Source organism: Schistocerca americana, chromosome X, assembly GCF_021461395.2.
Source record: "Schistocerca americana isolate TAMUIC-IGC-003095 chromosome X, iqSchAmer2.1, whole genome shotgun sequence".
Classification (NCBI taxonomy): Eukaryota; Metazoa; Arthropoda; class Insecta; order Orthoptera; family Acrididae; genus Schistocerca; species Schistocerca americana.
Window position 1 is genome coordinate 36171382 of NC_060130.1, and position 18744 is coordinate 36190125.

The window sequence follows — 18744 nt, forward strand, 5'->3', positions numbered from 1 at the left end:
CTACTCCTACCTTGCCGCATCTCAGGAGGTGTGTTGTCGGGCCTAGGGAGGGAATTCTCTAACCTAAAAAACCCACATGTGCACTCCACACATACTCCGCTACACTTGTAGCCACTTCCTGCATGTAGCGCATGCGTGACCTATTCAGGGGGACCCTACATTTCTCCACCCGATAGCGGATGTCGAGGAATTTGCACCCCAGATCTCCGCAGAATCGTCTGAGCCCCTGGTTTAAGCCTTCCACTCGGCTCCAAACCAGAGGACCACTATCGGTTCTCGGAACGATACTACAAATAGCTAGCAGAGATTCCACCCCGTGAGGCTTTCCGCCTTCACCAACTCCACTAACCGCCTGTATGAACTGAGGATGACCTCTGAACCCAGACGGCAGGAGTCATTGGTGCCGACATGAGCAACAATTTGCAGTCGGGTGCACCCAGTGCTCTCTATCACTGCCGGCACAGCCTCCTCCACATCTCGGATGAGACCCCCGGCAAGCAGACAGAGTGAACACTGTCCTTCTTCCCCGACCTTTCCGCTATTTCCCTAAGGTGCTCCATCACCTGCCTAACGTTGGAGCTCCCAATAACTAATAAACCCCTCCCCCCATGTGCCTGCTCAGACCTTGCTGAAGGAGTGGCCACATGTCCACTCACAGGCAGAACGGGCGATGCCACACAGCCAGCCTCCACACTGACCCTCCGCCTCGTGCGCCGCGAATGCTGCTGAACCCGCCACTCCCCTTGGGAAGAGGGTGGCCCAACCGCGCCCGGTACCCGCAAAGATGTGTCGACAGAAGGGTCAGTGGGTGAAGCATGTATCACCTGGGGTGTACCATGCAAAGCACCAGACTCCCCACTGCCGCTACACTCCAAGGCAGCAGCCTGAAGACGGGTAACCGCGGCCATCAACACGTTCAGCTGTTCGCGAACAGTGGCCAGCTCCACCTGTGTCCATACACAGCAGTCACACATCCTATCCATCCTAAGAAATCAATTTACTGTAGAGAGTTAATCAACTTATAACTAGACTGCTAATTCACTAAAGGTGGCTGATAGTTGACTAAACTGTGGTTACTAGACACTTCCTGTAGAAAACAATGAAAATAGCCCTACCTGTCTCTGGACTGTATTGAAAACAAACACTAGCACTACTGGCACTATGGCTTACTAAACGGACTCTCTCTGACTGTATTCAAAACAAACACAAAATCTATGGAACACTATTACTAGCACTCGACAATAAAAAGCTTCCTAAAAGCAAAAACACATGGAAGAAGAAGTGACAAGTAAGAAAAATAGAGTTAATACTTAAATTAGCATAGCTCGCTGCACAGCAGACATGACGCAGACGGCAGTTACGACAACACTGACACTATAAGATTATTGAACGACTCATTGGGATTTTGAGTCTGACAATGCAGACACTTCTTCAATAATTCCAGATTGCCAGGTCTCTGTAAACAGGTTTTATGATATCCACAACTGCTGCTGGGATAGAATGTTTATGGCTGTATGACCTGTTTGAGTACTGGGCATTGCGGTAATTGCACCATGAACCAGATCCAGGAGGGCAAAGATGGTGTACTGGTTTATCATCAGCTGACAGTCTCTGGAAGAAGGTAGCCCGTACTGCCTGCTTCAATTTCAACAAATCCTCAGTATTATTTCTAATGGCAATCTCATAATACTGTTGTAGTTGATCAATCATGTTGTCTGTCAGCCTGCTTCTTATGGTCTTACCACCTGAAAGTTTCTTGTCTCTCAAACTTTGTTTCAACTTCCTCAATCTGGTACCCATCCTCTTCTGGACATGACCAACACATTCCAGTTCTGTGATAAGCTTCTCACCATAAGGCTGAGTGGCTACTACACTGTTATATGCATTTGAGTCTGCATAACCTAAGAACTTAGTGTAACACACTCGCCTTTAGTTTACAGATCGATTATAAATTTCAACAGCTGCACAGGCCTCCGTACGACTAGTTGTCCTTCATAATTTCTGTCACAGATATGCCCTTCTTCATGCCCTGATTTATACTTATAACAATGTTTGGTTAAAATCTGGAAATCTATTAGCTTTCCAGTATCCACACTGGTCACTGTAGCAACAGAATTCTTAGAAATGCAGCTGCGCTACTACCAAGCGCCCCAAAAGCTACGGATATGTCAATCATACCATCGTTTATTTCAGCAGCTTCATTTGCAGCACACTTAATTGACTCACATGCAGCAGATTTCACAGCAGCTCCAATAAATCCTGCATACTTGTCCATTTTACAAAGTGGGCGTGGCATATACATCATGACACACATTGTTTCTGCTGCAGTGTAACCTTTGCCAATAGCTCTCAATCCATAAAACCACCTAACATTTATTTCAAAATAATTATCTTTACACTTATCAGAATTCCAAAATGAATGAGTATATTTACAACTGGCAGAATTAATGATACGTTTCCTGGCTAGTCCATTTGATAACTCAATGTCTTCATGTAAACTAACTGGCCCTCCACATACATACAGCACACACATTCACATAACACCCCTGTTAGGTTGTGTAAATGTATCAGAATATAACCTAACCTACCGTTTACACGAGTTTTGTTTTGAGATAACTGTGTTATCACTATGTTTCATTTTAATCTTCGAAGCACTAATGGGTGTTTCGCTAGATACTCATGAGTTTGCCAGTATTTCGTTGTCTGTAACTTCACACACCACATGCTGAATGCAAAGTTTCTCTTTATACAAAAATTTATTACCATGAAACCCACATTTCTTAAAAACACTTCATTTTGGAGTCATACTTTTTGAGAGATTTACCAGTCTATTCGTCACTTTTCCTCGGAAGAACGTTAGCACTTCGATATACAAAGCCTGTTTATACTATGAAAAGATACGATACTATTTTTGACAGTGCTACCAATACAAACACATAATTTAACATTTGTAACACAGTAATCCACAGCTTTCTACAGGGTGGTCCATTGATAGTGACCGGACCAAATATCTCACGAAATAAGCATCAAATGAAAAAACTACAAAGAATGAAATTCGTCTAGCTTGAAGGGAGAAACCAGATGGCGCTATGGTTGGCCTGCTAGATGGCACTGCCATAGGTCAAACTCATATCAACTGCATTTTTTTAAAATAGGAACCCCCATTTTTTATTACATATTCATGTAGCACGTAAAGAAATATGAATGTTTTAGCTGGACCACTTTTTTCGCTTTGTGATAGATGGGGCTGTAATAGTCAAAAATGGTTCAAATGGCTCTGAGCACTATGGGACTTAACTTCTGAGGTCATCAGTCCCCTAGAACTTAGAACTACTTAAACCTAACTAACCTAAGGACATCACACACATCCATGCCCGAGGCAGGATTCGAACCTGCGAACGTAGCGGTCGCACGTTTCCAGACTGTAGCGCCTAGCACTGCTCGGCAACTCCGGCCAGCTGCTGTAATAGTCACAAACATATAAGTATGTGGTATCACATAACATTCCGCCAGTGCGGACGGTATTTGCTTCATGATACATTACCCGTTTTAAAATGGACCGTTTACCAATTGCGGAAAAGGTCGATATCATGTTGATGTATGGTTATTGTGATCAAAATGCCCAAGGGGCGTGTGCTATGTATGCTGCTCGGTATCCTGGACGACATCATCGAAGTGTCCGAACCATTCGCCAGATAGTTACATTATTTAAGGAAACAGGAAGTGTCCAGCCACATGTGGAACACCAACCACAACCTGCAACAAATGATGATGCCCTAGTAGATGTCTTAGCTGCTGGGGCAGCTAATCCTCACATCAGTAGCAGACAAATTGCGCGAGAATTGGGAATCTCAAAAACGTCGGTGTTGAGAATGCTACATCAACATCGATTGCACCCGTACCATATTTCTATGCACTATGAATTGCATGATGATGACTTTGAACGTCATGTACAGTTCTGCCACAGGGCACAAGAGAAATTACGGGACGATGAAAGATTTTTTGCATGCGTTCTATTTAGCGATGAAGCATCATTCACCAACAGCGGTAACCTAAACCGCCATAATATGCACTATTGGGCAACGGAAAATCTACGATGGCAGCGACAAGTGGAACAGCAGCGACCTTGGCAGGTTAATGTATGGTGTGGCATTAAGAGAGGAAGGATAATTGGCCCCCATTTTATCGATGGCAATCTAAATGGTGCAATGTATGCTGATTTTCTGCGTAATGTTCTACCAATGTTACTACAAGATGTTTCACTGCATGACAGAATGGCGATGTACTTCCAACATGATGGATGTCCGGCACATAGTTTGCGTGCGGTTGAAGCAGTATTGAATAGCATATTTCATGAAAGGTGGATTGGTCGTCAAAGCACCATACCATGGCCCGCACGTTCACTGGATCTGACATCCCCGGATTTCTTTCTGTGGGGAAAGTTGAAGGATATTTGATATCGTGATCCACCGACAATGCCTGACAACATGCGTCAGTGCATTGTCAATGCATGTGCGAACATTACGGAAGGCGAGCTACTCACTGTTGAGAGGAATGTCATTACACGTATTGCCAAAGGCATTGAGGTTGACAGAAATCATTTTGAGCATTTATTGCATTAATGTGGTATTCACAGGTAATCACGCCATAACAGCATGCGTTCTCAGAAATGATAAGTTCACAAAGGTACATGTATCACATTGGAACAACCGAAATAAAATGTTCAAATGTACCTACATTCTGTATTTTAATTTAAAAAACCTACCTGTTACCAACTGTTCGTCTAAAATTATGAAACATATGTTTGTGACTATTACAGTGACATCTATCACAAAGCGAAGAAAGTGGTCCAACTAAAACATTCATATTTCTTTACGTATTACACGAATATGTAATAAAAAATGGGGTTCCTATTTAAAAAAAACACAGATGATATCAGTTTGAGCTATGGCAGCGCCTTATAGCAGGCCAACCATTGCGCCAGCTGGTTTCCCCCTTTGAGCTAGACAAATTTCTTTCTTTGTAGTTTTTTCGTTTGACACTTATTTCGTGAGATATTTGGCCCGGTCACAATCAATGGACTACCCTGTATATAAGAAATTACCGATTTTATTAGGTCTTGACGTAATGCATGTAAAAATTTTTACATTTTCAACTGGTGTAGATTATATTTTAGAAAATAAAATAAAATACTTCCCACACAAGTTTATAAGTAATATACATATCATTTTAGTTGGAGAATTGCAAATTTTATAATCAGATAAAAACCCAAAAAAGTGAAAAAGAACGTTTTCCCCTTCTAACTCCCCTTAAAGTTATGGAAATGTGCAAGCTTTTGGAGTCAGTGGCTTCTTCTTCTGGCAGAAACAATGAAGGGGAAGGAAAAGGGAAGAAATAAAAGGATTGTCAAGGTTTAGGAAATGGGGAGAGTTGCAGAGAAGCTGCAGAGAAACCCAGGCCAGGACAGACTTACTGAATGGGATGAGAAATATGTAACTAAACCAGTCCATCTCTCATACCACCAGCAGATGTGAAGTATTCTTGTGATCGGTAGTAAGTCATAAACATTAAATTATTTTCAATGTATGTTCATATGTAATACTGCACGTACCTTTGAGGTATCATTGGGCCCATTGGGAAGAGGATCAAAATCAGGCCACAATCAATGGACTACCCTGTATATAAGAAATTACCGATTTTATTAGGTCTTGACGTAATGCATGTAAAAATTTTTACATTTTCAACTGGTGTAGATTATATTTTAGAAAATAAAATAAAATACTTCCCACACAAGTTTATAAGTAATATACATATCATTTTAGTTGGAGAATTGCAAATTTTATAATCAGATAAAAACCCAAAAAAGTGAAAAAGAACGTTTTCCCCTTCTAACTCCCCTTAAAGTTATGGAAATGTGCAAGCTTTTGGAGTCAGTGGCTTCTTCTTCTGGCAGAAACAATGAAGGGGAAGGAAAAGGGAAGAAATAAAAGGATTGTCAAGGTTTAGGAAATGGGGAGAGTTGCAGAGAAGCTGCAGAGAAACCCAGGCCAGGACAGACTTACTGAATGGGATGAGAAATATGTAACTAAACCAGTCCATCTCTCATACCACCAGCAGATGTGAAGTATTCTTGTGATCGGTAGTAAGTCATAAACATTAAATTATTTTCAATGTATGTTCATATGTAATACTGCACGTACCTTTGAGGTATCATTGGGCCCATTGGGAAGAGGATCAAAATCAGGCCACAATCAATGGACTACCCTGTATATAAGAAATTACCGATTTTATTAGGTCTTGACGTAATGCATGTAAAAATTTTTACATTTTCAACTGGTGTAGATTATATTTTAGAAAATAAAATAAAATACTTCCCACACAAGTTTATAAGTAATATACATATCATTTTAGTTGGAGAATTGCAAATTTTATAATCAGATAAAAACCCAAAAAAGTGAAAAAGAACGTTTTCCCCTTCTAACTCCCCTTAAAGTTATGGAAATGTGCAAGCTTTTGGAGTCAGTGGCTTCTTCTTCTGGCAGAAACAATGAAGGGGAAGGAAAAGGGAAGAAATAAAAGGATTGTCAAGGTTTAGGAAATGGGGAGAGTTGCAGAGAAGCTGCAGAGAAACCCAGGCCAGGACAGACTTACTGAATGGGATGAGAAATATGTAACTAAACCAGTCCATCTCTCATACCACCAGCAGATGTGAAGTATTCTTGTGATCGGTAGTAAGTCATAAACATTAAATTATTTTCAATGTATGTTCATATGTAATACTGCACGTACCTTTGAGGTATCATTGGGCCCATTGGGAAGAGGATCAAAATCAGGCCACTGCTTTCTAATTATTTGGAGCATTTCACTAAAGGAGACCATCTTCCCATCATTCCATTTGTTGCCGCTGAAAGGCATGTACTCGATAAATCTTACATCAACATTTTTCTCTTTTGTTAACTCCACAAAACTGCACACTTCATCTTCATTAAAACCTCGCATTACAACACAATTTATCTGTGGAAGAAAGACACCATTAAAAACTTGGTATCAGATAAAGCATGGTTTAAACAGAGTTTGAAAGACTTTTTGATAGGCAACTCATCCTACTCTATACATGAATATCTTAACAGTGGCTGTTAGGCCAGCTTAAATAAGAATGTCTGTTAGATTTCAGTTCTGAGAGCACTTTGTCATAACAGTCAAGATTATGTACTTTTTGTTTGATAAATTTATGAATAGTGCATAACAATGTTTCGGTCTGACAGCGTATCAATTCTGAAAATATTAGCTGTTACAGTTTGTATTGTATTCACCTAGTTTGACAATCTCCTGACAAATGATCAGGGTATTCAAATGTTTTATATTTTTTATGTTATACTTTCTGGCATGTTACTCACCCATGAGAATCATCTCATGTTTTGGGTCTTGGAACAAAAGCTGAATCTAATCTAATCTAACCTACAAAATAATGGTTCTACAAGTCTGTTGTTATATTTGTATACCTCACTGATTCTGTTAAATTAATCTTTTTCTCTCTTTTTAGAGAATGTGGGAATTTATCTTAGCATGCCAAACTGTTAACCTTCTTAACAATTTAAGAAAATTAAACTACATACATCTCCAATCCTTTTTCCCACTCCAACGCACACATCTTTTGCTGAAGGTATTATTTTAACTATTACATTAAATTATGAAGCTTTCTTGAAACTGTGCTGCCATTTGTGAAACAAAGTTAAAAGTGTTCTCAAGATAAAAGGTCTTCACAAAAGGAGCATTTAGTATCTGTGCAGGTAGTAACACTGGCAGCCTTCATATAAACAAGCCCATATGGTAGAACATCCTGCTTTACACATACACGCAATGGCAGAAAAAAGGAAAAGAGCACACCTTTCATTCAAGCATTGAATATATAAACTGATGAGACAAAACACTATGACCTCCTGTTTGATAATGTGTTTGTCCACTGTTGGAACACAATACAGCAGTGATTTTGTGTGGGACAAGTTCAATAAACTTCAGGTATGTTCCCAACATTATGTGAGGTATGTTCCCAGCATTATGCAGCACCGCATGTCTAAGCACAGGTCATGTAATTCCCATAAATTGGAGATCAGTGGTTTCTGGGTGCAGAACTGGTATCTGATATCATCGCAGATGTATTCCATCAGATTCAGAAGGGGTGAATTTGATTCTGGCCTCGTGACACTGAAAGTCATATTGTTGAAACATGTCACCTTCATTAGGGACAGAGTGCGGACAGTGCACAATAATGTTCACACAGAACAAAGCTGTTATGGAGCCTTCAGTTACTACCACAGGACCCATAGAACACCAGGTGAATGTCCTCCATAGCATAATATTGCTCCCACTGGCCTAAGTCTGTAGCAAAGTGCACCTTTCAAGCACCAATTCACTCTGTTGACAGTGTATGTGCACAAAACCGTCAAGCAGGTGTAATGCGAAACACGAATGATTCAACCAGATGACACATTTCTATTGATTCACTGCCCAATCTCAATGCTCCTGAGCCACAGAAATTGTAATTCAACAGTGTTGTCAACATGGGAACATACAGGGGTTGTCTACAGCAGAGCCCTATGTTTAACAATGTGCAATGATTGGTGTGCTCTGAAATACTCGTGCTTCCACCAGCACTGTGTCATCAGACCTGCCACAGAAATTAGCTTCCTCAACCGAATGTCATCTTTTTCAAAGGAACCATCCCAGCATTTGCCTTAAATCAATTAGGGAAATCAAGGGAAACCCAAATTTTGGTGGCCCGATGGGTCTCGGGTCCGTTGTTCTCTCGAAGGCAAGTCCACTGTCTGACCACTGTGGTGGCATGACCTAGTCTTAATTAAGCCAGAAAATCCTGGGAAATGCTGACATACTTATTGATTTAAGATATAACAATTTAAAACAATCCTTTCATGAATTTCACTACAATTTTCTGCTCTTTTGAAAAAAAATTTCTTTTGACTGTTTTGATGTTGTTTAGTATGTTTAAATAATGATGGCAGTCTCTATAAAAGGGCAGTTTGACTTTTAAGTTTAGTTATACTGTTTTAAACTACATCCTTCATCTATTTGTCCACCCAGAAGTGCTATAGGATATAACTTGAAGACTATGGTGAGGTGGTGGGGGACAGTCATGTGTTGAGAAGGAGGTGCTGCCAGAAACGAAGTGTGTGAGGTGACGTTATTGACACTGCATACAGGGAGAATAAAAATACTCTATTCCATATTCATTTACAATCTACGTCTGGCCCCCATATGGTTTTACTTTTCTCCAATAAGAAAAAAAGAAATTGTCAGTAACTGTCTTTATAAGGTCTTAAAAGGAAACAAACAATAGAAAATCTAGGCTGGAATAATGACCATATTATAAAAAAGATACATTGCTATTCACTGTATACAGGAAATGTTAGGTCACAGACAAGCACAACAAAAAGACTACTAAACAAGTAAGCTTTCGATCAGAAAGTCTTCTTCGTAAGTGGACAAAACACACACACACACACACACACACACACACACACACACACACACACACACACACACACACACCCATGACCGTTGTTTCTCCCATTATGCGCAGTTGCTCCCAGTCTGGCCCTAGCAGCCAGAGACAGTGGTCATGTATGTGTGATCTGCATTTGCGCGTGTGTGTGTGTGTGTGTGTGTGTGTGTGTGTGTGTGGGAATGGGGGGGGGGGGGGGGGGGTTTGCACCAAAAGCTTACGTGTTTAATAGGTGGTGTTTCCCCACCCCCCCCCCCCCCCTGCCAGCAACACAACATCTACACTATACAGTGAGTGCCAATCTATCCTTTTCATAATACTGTCGTTACCACCTTGCCAAGAGGCATATTGTGGAGTAATCCGAAGGGCTCTACTAATTTGTACAAGAGGAAGGAGAGCACAATCTCAATGTAAGTTTTTAGAAAACTGGTATGTGCATTACTTCTCCAAACCTTTCAGAAAAGACACGGTATGCTCTTCATTCAGCAAGATGCGTAATAAACAATATTAGCAATACTGCATCAAACTTGTTCACTTTCATCTTTGGATTAAACATTCGATTTCAGAGAGTACAGAATTTGGCAGAATCAAATTTTGGGGATATGTGGAACTGGGACAACAGCATATTTTTTACCCATTCAACAAACTAAGCACTGCTGATTGCTACTTTTATTGTGTCTGCTGCTGCAATGCATATATGAAACTGTAAGTGCAGCATCTATGATGGAATAAAATGTTATACAAATGAAACAAACAGGCACAGTGAAATAGAGTAGTATGGCTCATCATTTCGGTCTCACAGATTAGCAGGTGTTGACTTGAAAGATAATACTTAAGAAGTATTTACTCAAATCCAAGCCGCACTTTTTTTCCGGTTTTTGTAATCCAAAAAACCGCCTGCGGCTTATAATCGAGTGCAAAGCAAGTGGAAGTTCTGAAAAATGTCAGTAGGTGCTGAAACAACTAACTTCTGCCGTCGAATATATGTAGCGCTACACAGGCATGCTTCATAGGCACAAAGATAAATACTGGCGCCAAAACCTCTGCGTCAGTAAATAAATTAAAAAAAAAAAGGTGGAAGACAATTTTCATACATTATCCAAAGAAGTAAATACAAATTCCGTATTGTTCATCTTCGAATGTAGCAGAACTTCAATGTATTACGAAAATCCGACTGGCAAGACTGTTTGGGATGTTTGTCAATATGGCCAACTCTACGTTCTGAATGTTTTCCTACCTGTGAGAAGAGATGGTTGCTAATAGGAACCTGACGAAATGTGAATCACATGCAGTATTCTCTTCATCATAAGAGTAATACGAATATAAACATTTTGCCACGTATTCTTTTGTGTTTGCTGCTATCTTATTTAAATCCTGTCTGCCTAATAAACTACGAAACTAGAGTGAGACAACAGCAAATGCGGAAGAATATACGTATCGTGTCATGTTTATATTCGTATTATTCTTATGCCTAATAGTGATACAGTCAGAAATGAAGCATGGCAACTGACTAGATTTTTATATCTAAGATGACTCTAATTTCTGTGCAGAATTTGATGTACTAAAGAAGCGGCCGCAAAGATTTTCAAATGGAGAAAAATTTTCGTCTAACTCTCGTTCAGAACATGTTCTATCATACGCAGTCTATTATTTGGTTCTTGTTGATCATTATCAAAGAAAGCAGCAGTGTAAGTAACAAGAAATAGTAGTCTCTTGCCATTGTTACGCTAATGAGACAATTTCTCTCCCTCTCTCTCTCTTTTTTTTTTTTTTTTTTTTTTTTTTTTTTTTTTTTTTTTTTTTTTTTAATTGTAAGCGGCGGTAGCGTGCACAAAAGCAAGCCATGCCGCGAGCGACGAAAGGCTGCAAACACGCACTATCAGAATGCGACAAACAATGCATGACACAGTACAGTAATGCATTTTCAGCTTAGAGTGACATAAACGCCTATAACAAGGAAAATGGCACTTATCAGATCAAAGAAAAATAAGCAATCGATTCAAACCAGATGAAGCACGTGAAAAAGGAAGGGTACCAGTATAAATACGGACGGAGCGCCTGACGCATAGCAATGGCTACCTGGTAAAGCTTAAGTGCTACGCTTACGACTCGAACCAAACTACTGTAGCTGTATCGTCATTCACTCGAACTAAATTGTGTCTCATATTACAATGGACTGACTTTGTTTCGATTTGGAGGTGCGGCCTAAAACTTTTCTCTCCCCTTGAACTTCGAGTCTCAAATTTCAGGTGCGGCTTAGATTCGGGAATTTTTTTTTTTCCTTCCTTTATTTCGAGTCTCATTTTTCAGGTTTGAGTGCGGCTTGGATTTGAGTAAATACGATAGGTGGTATTTCAACTAATTCTGACTATGAAGTAAAACAAAGTACAGCAGGGAGCTCTGACGAATCAAAGAGCAGCGATGAAGATTCTGATGAATAGTAAAGTATAAGTTAAGAAATAAGATGCTACTGAGATCATAAATTTTTCTTGTGTTGATGAATCTGTCAACAAACATATTCAAAAATGCACTGAAACATTGGCACATGTAGTGTTGGGAGGTGATAAACTGTCATTACTGTTAGAGGAGCTACGTATTTCTTGCTGTTCTACTCCTACATGACACTGTATCTGAAGGTATAGATTGAATCTTCACTGGCTAGAGAAATGGGTAACACAATTTTACAAGTCTCTGCTGTCATGTAATCTCTTCAGGGAAATCATGACTGTACTACGATTCGGTTTGTGGTTGACAAGGTCAGAGTCATTAAGAAATGCAAGGCAGCTACCATGTCAGTCCTAGAAGAAAGAGACGTAGCAAACTGTCAAAGCATGTACATCCCCGGTCCTTATGTTTGTGGTGATGTACTAACCAAGTAATACTGAAGTGTGATCCAAGTCGCACAAATACGGCTTTAATAATAACCTCCGAACAATATGCCTCTAAGGACTCAACAAGACACAGAACGCTGATGTGCACATTACAAACTAGAATCACACAGCGAGTCAGTCAGCACTGTTCCACACTTACATATGTGCAAGTCGCCAGCAGATGGCATGGCAGGGACCGCACGGCACGCTTGGCTCCCAGAGACGGCCTCCAGCAGCCAGCCTGCAATGATCAGTCGGTGACCAATTTAAAGACGCAAGTATGGCAACACCACTCTCGGTGCACTCACACAGACACGTACTAGTAGCACGATACAGCAGTGATGAGCAGTAGTACCCCTCCTGTCTTGCGCGCCTTTTATCTGGCCCTACAATTTACTTTCCTAGACCCACACAAATGCCTGATCCTCCTAATTCAATTTGCTCTGCAGACTATTTAAAATTCATAAAGAAAAAGGAGCCACAATTGCACTTTGTGTGCCAGTTACTTTCCAATACATTGGCACCAGCTGATCTTATTTAAGAATACTCAACTTTCGTAGCCATACTTACAGCACATCCTTTGCTTCCTGGTCTAAATCCAAGTTAACTCCCATCCCCCTCCCCCCCCCCCCACACACACACACACGCCCCTCCCCCCCCTCTCCCCCCCCCCCCTCGCAATCAGCTAGTTGTGTGCTGTTATCTCACGTCACACCCTAGTCTATGAGTACCCAGCTGTCTGTCACCTGACCCCTCTACCTGCACCCCTAGCTAGCCCACAGATGGTTCCCCACTCTCCCACGAGCCACTAAATGCTTCCCTCCAAACCCCTCCCATCTCTCTCCATCCCTCACATTGCCTCAACCCACCCCATCCTACCCCACTCTAAAGCCCCACCTCACTCCAGAACACTCACCGTGGGCCAGTAAAGAGCTGGCAGTTGAGCGACCACAAAATAAGGAGACGTGCATGCGCATGTGAGTGTGTGTGAGTGTGAGTGTGTGTGTGTGTGTGTGTGTGTGTGTGTGTGTGTGCTCGTGCGCATGTTTTCCCTACAGCTAGAAAAAGAAAGTGCATTCTGTAAGCTCGCCAAGCAACGTACCTTTTAGTTTGGAATGTAGAAGACGAGGTACTGGTGGAAGTAAAGCTGTGAGTACGGGTTGTGAGTCGTGCATGGATAGCTCAGATGGTAGAGCACTTGCCCATGAAAGGCAAAGGTCCCAAGTTCGACTCTTGGTCCGGCACACAGTTTTAATCTGCCAGGAAATTTTCATATCAGTGCACACTCCACCGCACAGTGAAAATCTCATTCTACATATCTTTTGTTCATGTGCCTATCGATGAGACAGTGCTTCTGCCTTTTGGTGAGCCATCTCCTTTATTCCTAAATAATTCGTAATTTTCAACAGAAACTTTCCGTACGTTATTATTGCATCCTACATTACAATATGCAATTTCCACAATATGTGGTCCTCTGTGAATATAATGGGGGTAACAACTGTAGGAGACCAAAAACTGACTGCAGTAAGCAAGTTCAAGTTATTGTACGCTGCAGTAGTTATGCAGAGGTGAAGAGGGTCACACAGGATAGGCTAGCATGGTCAACTCCATGAAACCAATCTTCAGATGGAAGATCACAACAATAAAAACATTTGATTCAGCATACACCAGACTCCAAACAGCGTACACAACCTGTATGCTCAGAAACACAGAAAATCATATTGGTTCCATCAGCAGGAAACTTCAGCCTGTAATTGTTATGGAACACTGTGGCGATTTTGTTCATTAACAAAACCCAAAACTGGGGAGTAATAAGAGAGTATTGTTGTAACTTCTTATCAACCTGGTTACCAAAATACATATTAAGAACACTGGTAAAGTGTTATTTTAAAGGGGTCACTCCAAAGCGCCACGAAAGTATTTGAGCAATGTATAAAATTAGAGAATCAGTGCACAATATTGAAAGCCTATCTACATAATCTATATCTGCATGACTAGTCTGTAATTCACAATTAAATGCTGGCAGAGGGTTCAGAGAACCACCCTCAACCTCTTTATCTACCATTCCACTCCCCTACAGCATTTGAGGAAAAACAAACACTTCAATATTTCCGTACAAGCTCTGATTTCTCTATTTTATTACAATGATCATTTCTCCCTATGTAAGTGGGCTCTAACAAAATATTTTCACATTCGGAGGAGAAAGTTGATGATTGAAATTTTAAGAACCTGCTCCAGCAAATTGCTTTTGCTTTAATGACTGCTACCCCAATTCACATGCGATATCTGTGGCGTGCACTTTCCTGTTTGCCAATAATACAAAATGAGCTGCCCTTCTTTGAACTTTTAAATGATGTCCTCTGTCAGTCCTATCTGGTAAGGATCCCACACCATGCAGAATACTCCAAAAGAGGACAGACAAGTATAGTTGTAGATAGTCTCTTTAGTAATCCTAATCTTCTAAATGTTTTACTATTAAATCACAGTCTTTTGTTTGCTTTCCCACCACATTATCTATGTGAGCATTCCAATTTAAGTTATTTGTAAATGTAATTCCTAAGTATTCAGTAGACTTCACAGCCTTTAGATCTGCGTGAATTATCATGTAACCAAAATTTAGTAGATGCCTTTTACTACTCATGCGGATGACATAACAATTTTTATTATTTAAGGTCAGTTACCACTTTTTGCATCATATGGATACGTAGCCTAAATCATTTTGCAGTTCATTTTGATCATCTGATCACTTTACAAGACAGTAAATGATTTGCAAGACTGTAAATGATAGCATCATCTAAGAGGACTGCTCAGATTCTCTCTTAAATTGTTAATGTAGATCGGCAACAGCAGGTGGTCTATAACACTTCCTTGAGGAATTTCAGATATCACTTCTGTTTTACTTGATGATTTTCCATCAATTACTATGAACTGTGACCTTTCTGACAGGAAACCACACATCCAGTTGCACAACTGAGACAATACGCCATAGGCACACAATATGATTAGAAAATGCTTGTGAGGAACTGTTTCAAAAAGTCTTCTGGAAATCTACAAATATGGAATAAATTTGAGATCCCCAGTCGACAGCACTTATTACTTTGTGTGACTAAAGAGCTAGCTGTGTTTTAAAAGGTCGATATTTCTGAATCTATCTTGGCTATTTATCAATGAATCATTATCTTTGAGATAATTCATAATATTCAAACACAATATATGTTCCAAAATCCTAATGCAAATCAACATTAGTGATATGAGTCTGTTATTTAATAGATTACTCCTCTTTTCTTTCTTGAGCATTGGTGTGACCTGTGCAACTTTTCAGTCTCTAGGTATGGATCTTTATCAAATGAGCAGCTATATATCATTTCTAAAGGAGCTATTGTATCAGCATTCTCTGAAAGAAACATAACTGCTTTATTACACTGAGGAGAGCTACTACTAAGTTACTCACAGTTGCAGTTGTTCTTGATTTGAATACTGCAATATTTACTTTGTTGTCTTTGGTGAAGAAATTTCAGAAATCCGTGTTTAGTAACCCTGCCTTAGTAGCACTGTCATCAGTAACATTACCACAGCTATTGAGCAGTGAGGGTATTGGTTGTGTCTTGCCATTGGTGTACTACACATGCAACCAGAACCTCTTTGGATTTTCTTCCAGATTTCAAAATGAAGTTTCACTATGGGAACTATTAAACACATCTTGCACTGAAACCCACCCTAAGTTTCGAGCTTCAGTAAAACATCGCTAATCTTGGAGATTTTGCATTCTTTTAAATTTTGACATGCTTTTTTTCATTGCTTCTGCAGCTGAGTTTTGACATATTTTGTGCACCACCCTTTTAATTTATTTGGTATCCTTTCAATTGCACAAACATAATGTGCAAAGTAAGTGGAAATTACTCGTCTCTTCCCTGATTACAGTGCAATAGAAGATACTACAAGATGTTGACAGATTGCCATATCTCGGTAGCTTTATATGTAATAATGAGGTCACAGATGCAGAAATCACCAGCAGAACTGGAAAATCAGTCCATATGGTAATTAGGTCTGTAATATGTCAACAAAGCTTTGACTGTACTCCTCTATCATTTATATGCGTGAGACTTGGAAAATATCAGTAAAATCAGCACACAGTCTCCATATTTTTCACCAACAATGCTAGAGATGAATTCTGAAGATGTTAACCCAACCAAGTTACAAACGATGAAGTGCTGAGAATACGAGGTCTACACAGCCTGCACGTAATTATTGTTGAAAGAAGACTGAAGATTGCAGGTTATGTTCTACGCATGTAAGGTGGAAGAATCCCAAAATCAACACTGTTGTGGAAATCAATGGACAGATACAGATGTACAGGAAGACCTTTTAACACCTGGAACTTTTGCAATGAATCTTCAATGCATGGACACAAACTTGGAGGAAGGTGAGAACTTGGCAGCTGATCGAGTGAACTCTGTGAAACCAGTTCCTTGTATGGTACACAGCAAATCTGAGTAAGTTAGTAAGTAAGTAAGTAAGTAAGTAAAGTAAGTACAACTGGGGATTTTGCAAAACTGCTGGATGATCGATATTATTGTCTAGATTTGACACTGTTGGACTTCTACCTTTTCCTTGATGTGTATTCTTCAAATTGTGAGTTTTATGAGAAAGCTGATAGGTACTTACCAATCAACCTTCCCTCACATGAACTGACATTGTCTCTTTATAAATTCTACTGTGCTAACAATTATCTACTGAGAATCCTCGACTAGGTCTCCGCAGCTCAAATGAGCCAGTTTCTTTCAAATTTCTGTCTTTGGCTATAATTGTCTTCCAAGTATGGTGACACAACATCCTGTCATGAAACTTTTTCCTTTACACTTGTTTTTTTTTTCTGGACACTGCCTTTTTCTGCACTGTGCACTAAATACACTATGTGAGTAACGCCCAATCTCCAACAACCAATCGTGAGCTGTAAACAGTTGTGAACTCTACCAGGGCACATAACAAACAATTAACATTTGCGTTTTAGTGTTCTAAGCTGTGAAGTCATCAGCGGACAAATAATTTAGTACCTATTCCTGGACAGCCGGAGTGGCCGTGTGGTTCTAGGCGCTACAGTCTGGAACTGAGTGACCGCTACGTTCGCAGGTTCGAATCCTGCCTCGGGCAGGTTAGTTAGGTTTAATTAGTTCTAAGTTCTAGGTGACTGATGACCTCAGAAGTTAACTCGCATAGTGCTCAGAGCCATTTGAACCTATTCCTGACATGCTGTTGTTTGGAACAACAACTGACATGATCCAAAATATTACTTTTTTTTATTATAGCTTCACTTTTATTTTGTCTAATGATTACTAATTTCAGTATCAAATTCCATCATCAAGCCACTATATGATTGGAAAGCAAAGTGTATCGTTAAAATATTGTTTATTAAACAGATTACCATTATATCATCATTCCTTAAAGTAATGTCCAAAGTGGAAGGACAGATGATTAATTTTGAGTATATACAAAAGTCAGAGTACTGAACCGGATATGAAAGAAGGAAAACCAGAAGGGCAGTGAGAGACGGGTGCCTTCTATCACCTTACTTCCTTAATATTTTCATCAAGGAAGTAATAACAACAACAAAGAAAAGATGACAAGAATCAAAAGGTAATTTCTGGAATACTCCAAGGAAATGTGATAGGACCATTACATTTACAATGAATATAAATGATCCAGTAGAAAGTGTCAGAGGCTCCTTAATATTGTTCACAGGTACTCTCACTTGTCCATCAGAAAGTAGCAACAACAGAAGGCAGTATCAATTTGCACAATGACCTGCAGAGGATTGGTGAATGATGCAGGCTCTGGCAGTTGACCCTGCACATAAATAAATGTAACATATCACTCACACACACACACACACACACACACACACACACACACACACACACACACACACACAGGAAAAGAAATCCAATACTGTACAACTACACTATTAATGACAAATTGCTGGAAACAGAATCTACCATAAAATATCTAGAAGTAACTATCCAGAGCAACCTTAAAGTGGAATGACCACATAAAACTGCAATAGAAAAGCAGATGCCAGACTAACATCCACAGGAAGAATCTTAAGTGAATGTAAATTACCCCTGTGTCCTTACCCAGTAGGACTGACAGAAGAGAGAAAGAAGATCCAACGAAGTGCGGAGTGTTTTGTCACAGGATCATTTAGTCACTGTGAGATCATTACAGAGATGCTCAGCAACTCCAGTGGTAGATGCCATAAGAGTGCAGTTGTGCATCACGGAAAGATTTACTACCCAAATTTCGAGAGAGTAGTTTCCGAGAAGTGTGTGACAACATAATAGTTTCTCTCATATACAA

The 18744-nt window shown here is 40.0% G+C and overlaps 1 protein-coding gene across 1 annotated transcript in view; it reads right to left on the bottom strand.

The window, feature by feature from the left end:
• LOC124555014 (molybdenum cofactor biosynthesis protein 1-like) overlaps window positions 1-18744 on the bottom strand; it is a 61616-nt gene that overhangs the window by 34951 nt on the left and 7921 nt on the right. The window contains exon 4 of the mRNA XM_047128759.1: window positions 6790-7014. Within this exon, the coding sequence (XP_046984715.1) occupies window positions 6790-7014 (225 nt within the window). The remainder of the gene's footprint in view (window positions 1-6789; window positions 7015-18744) is intronic.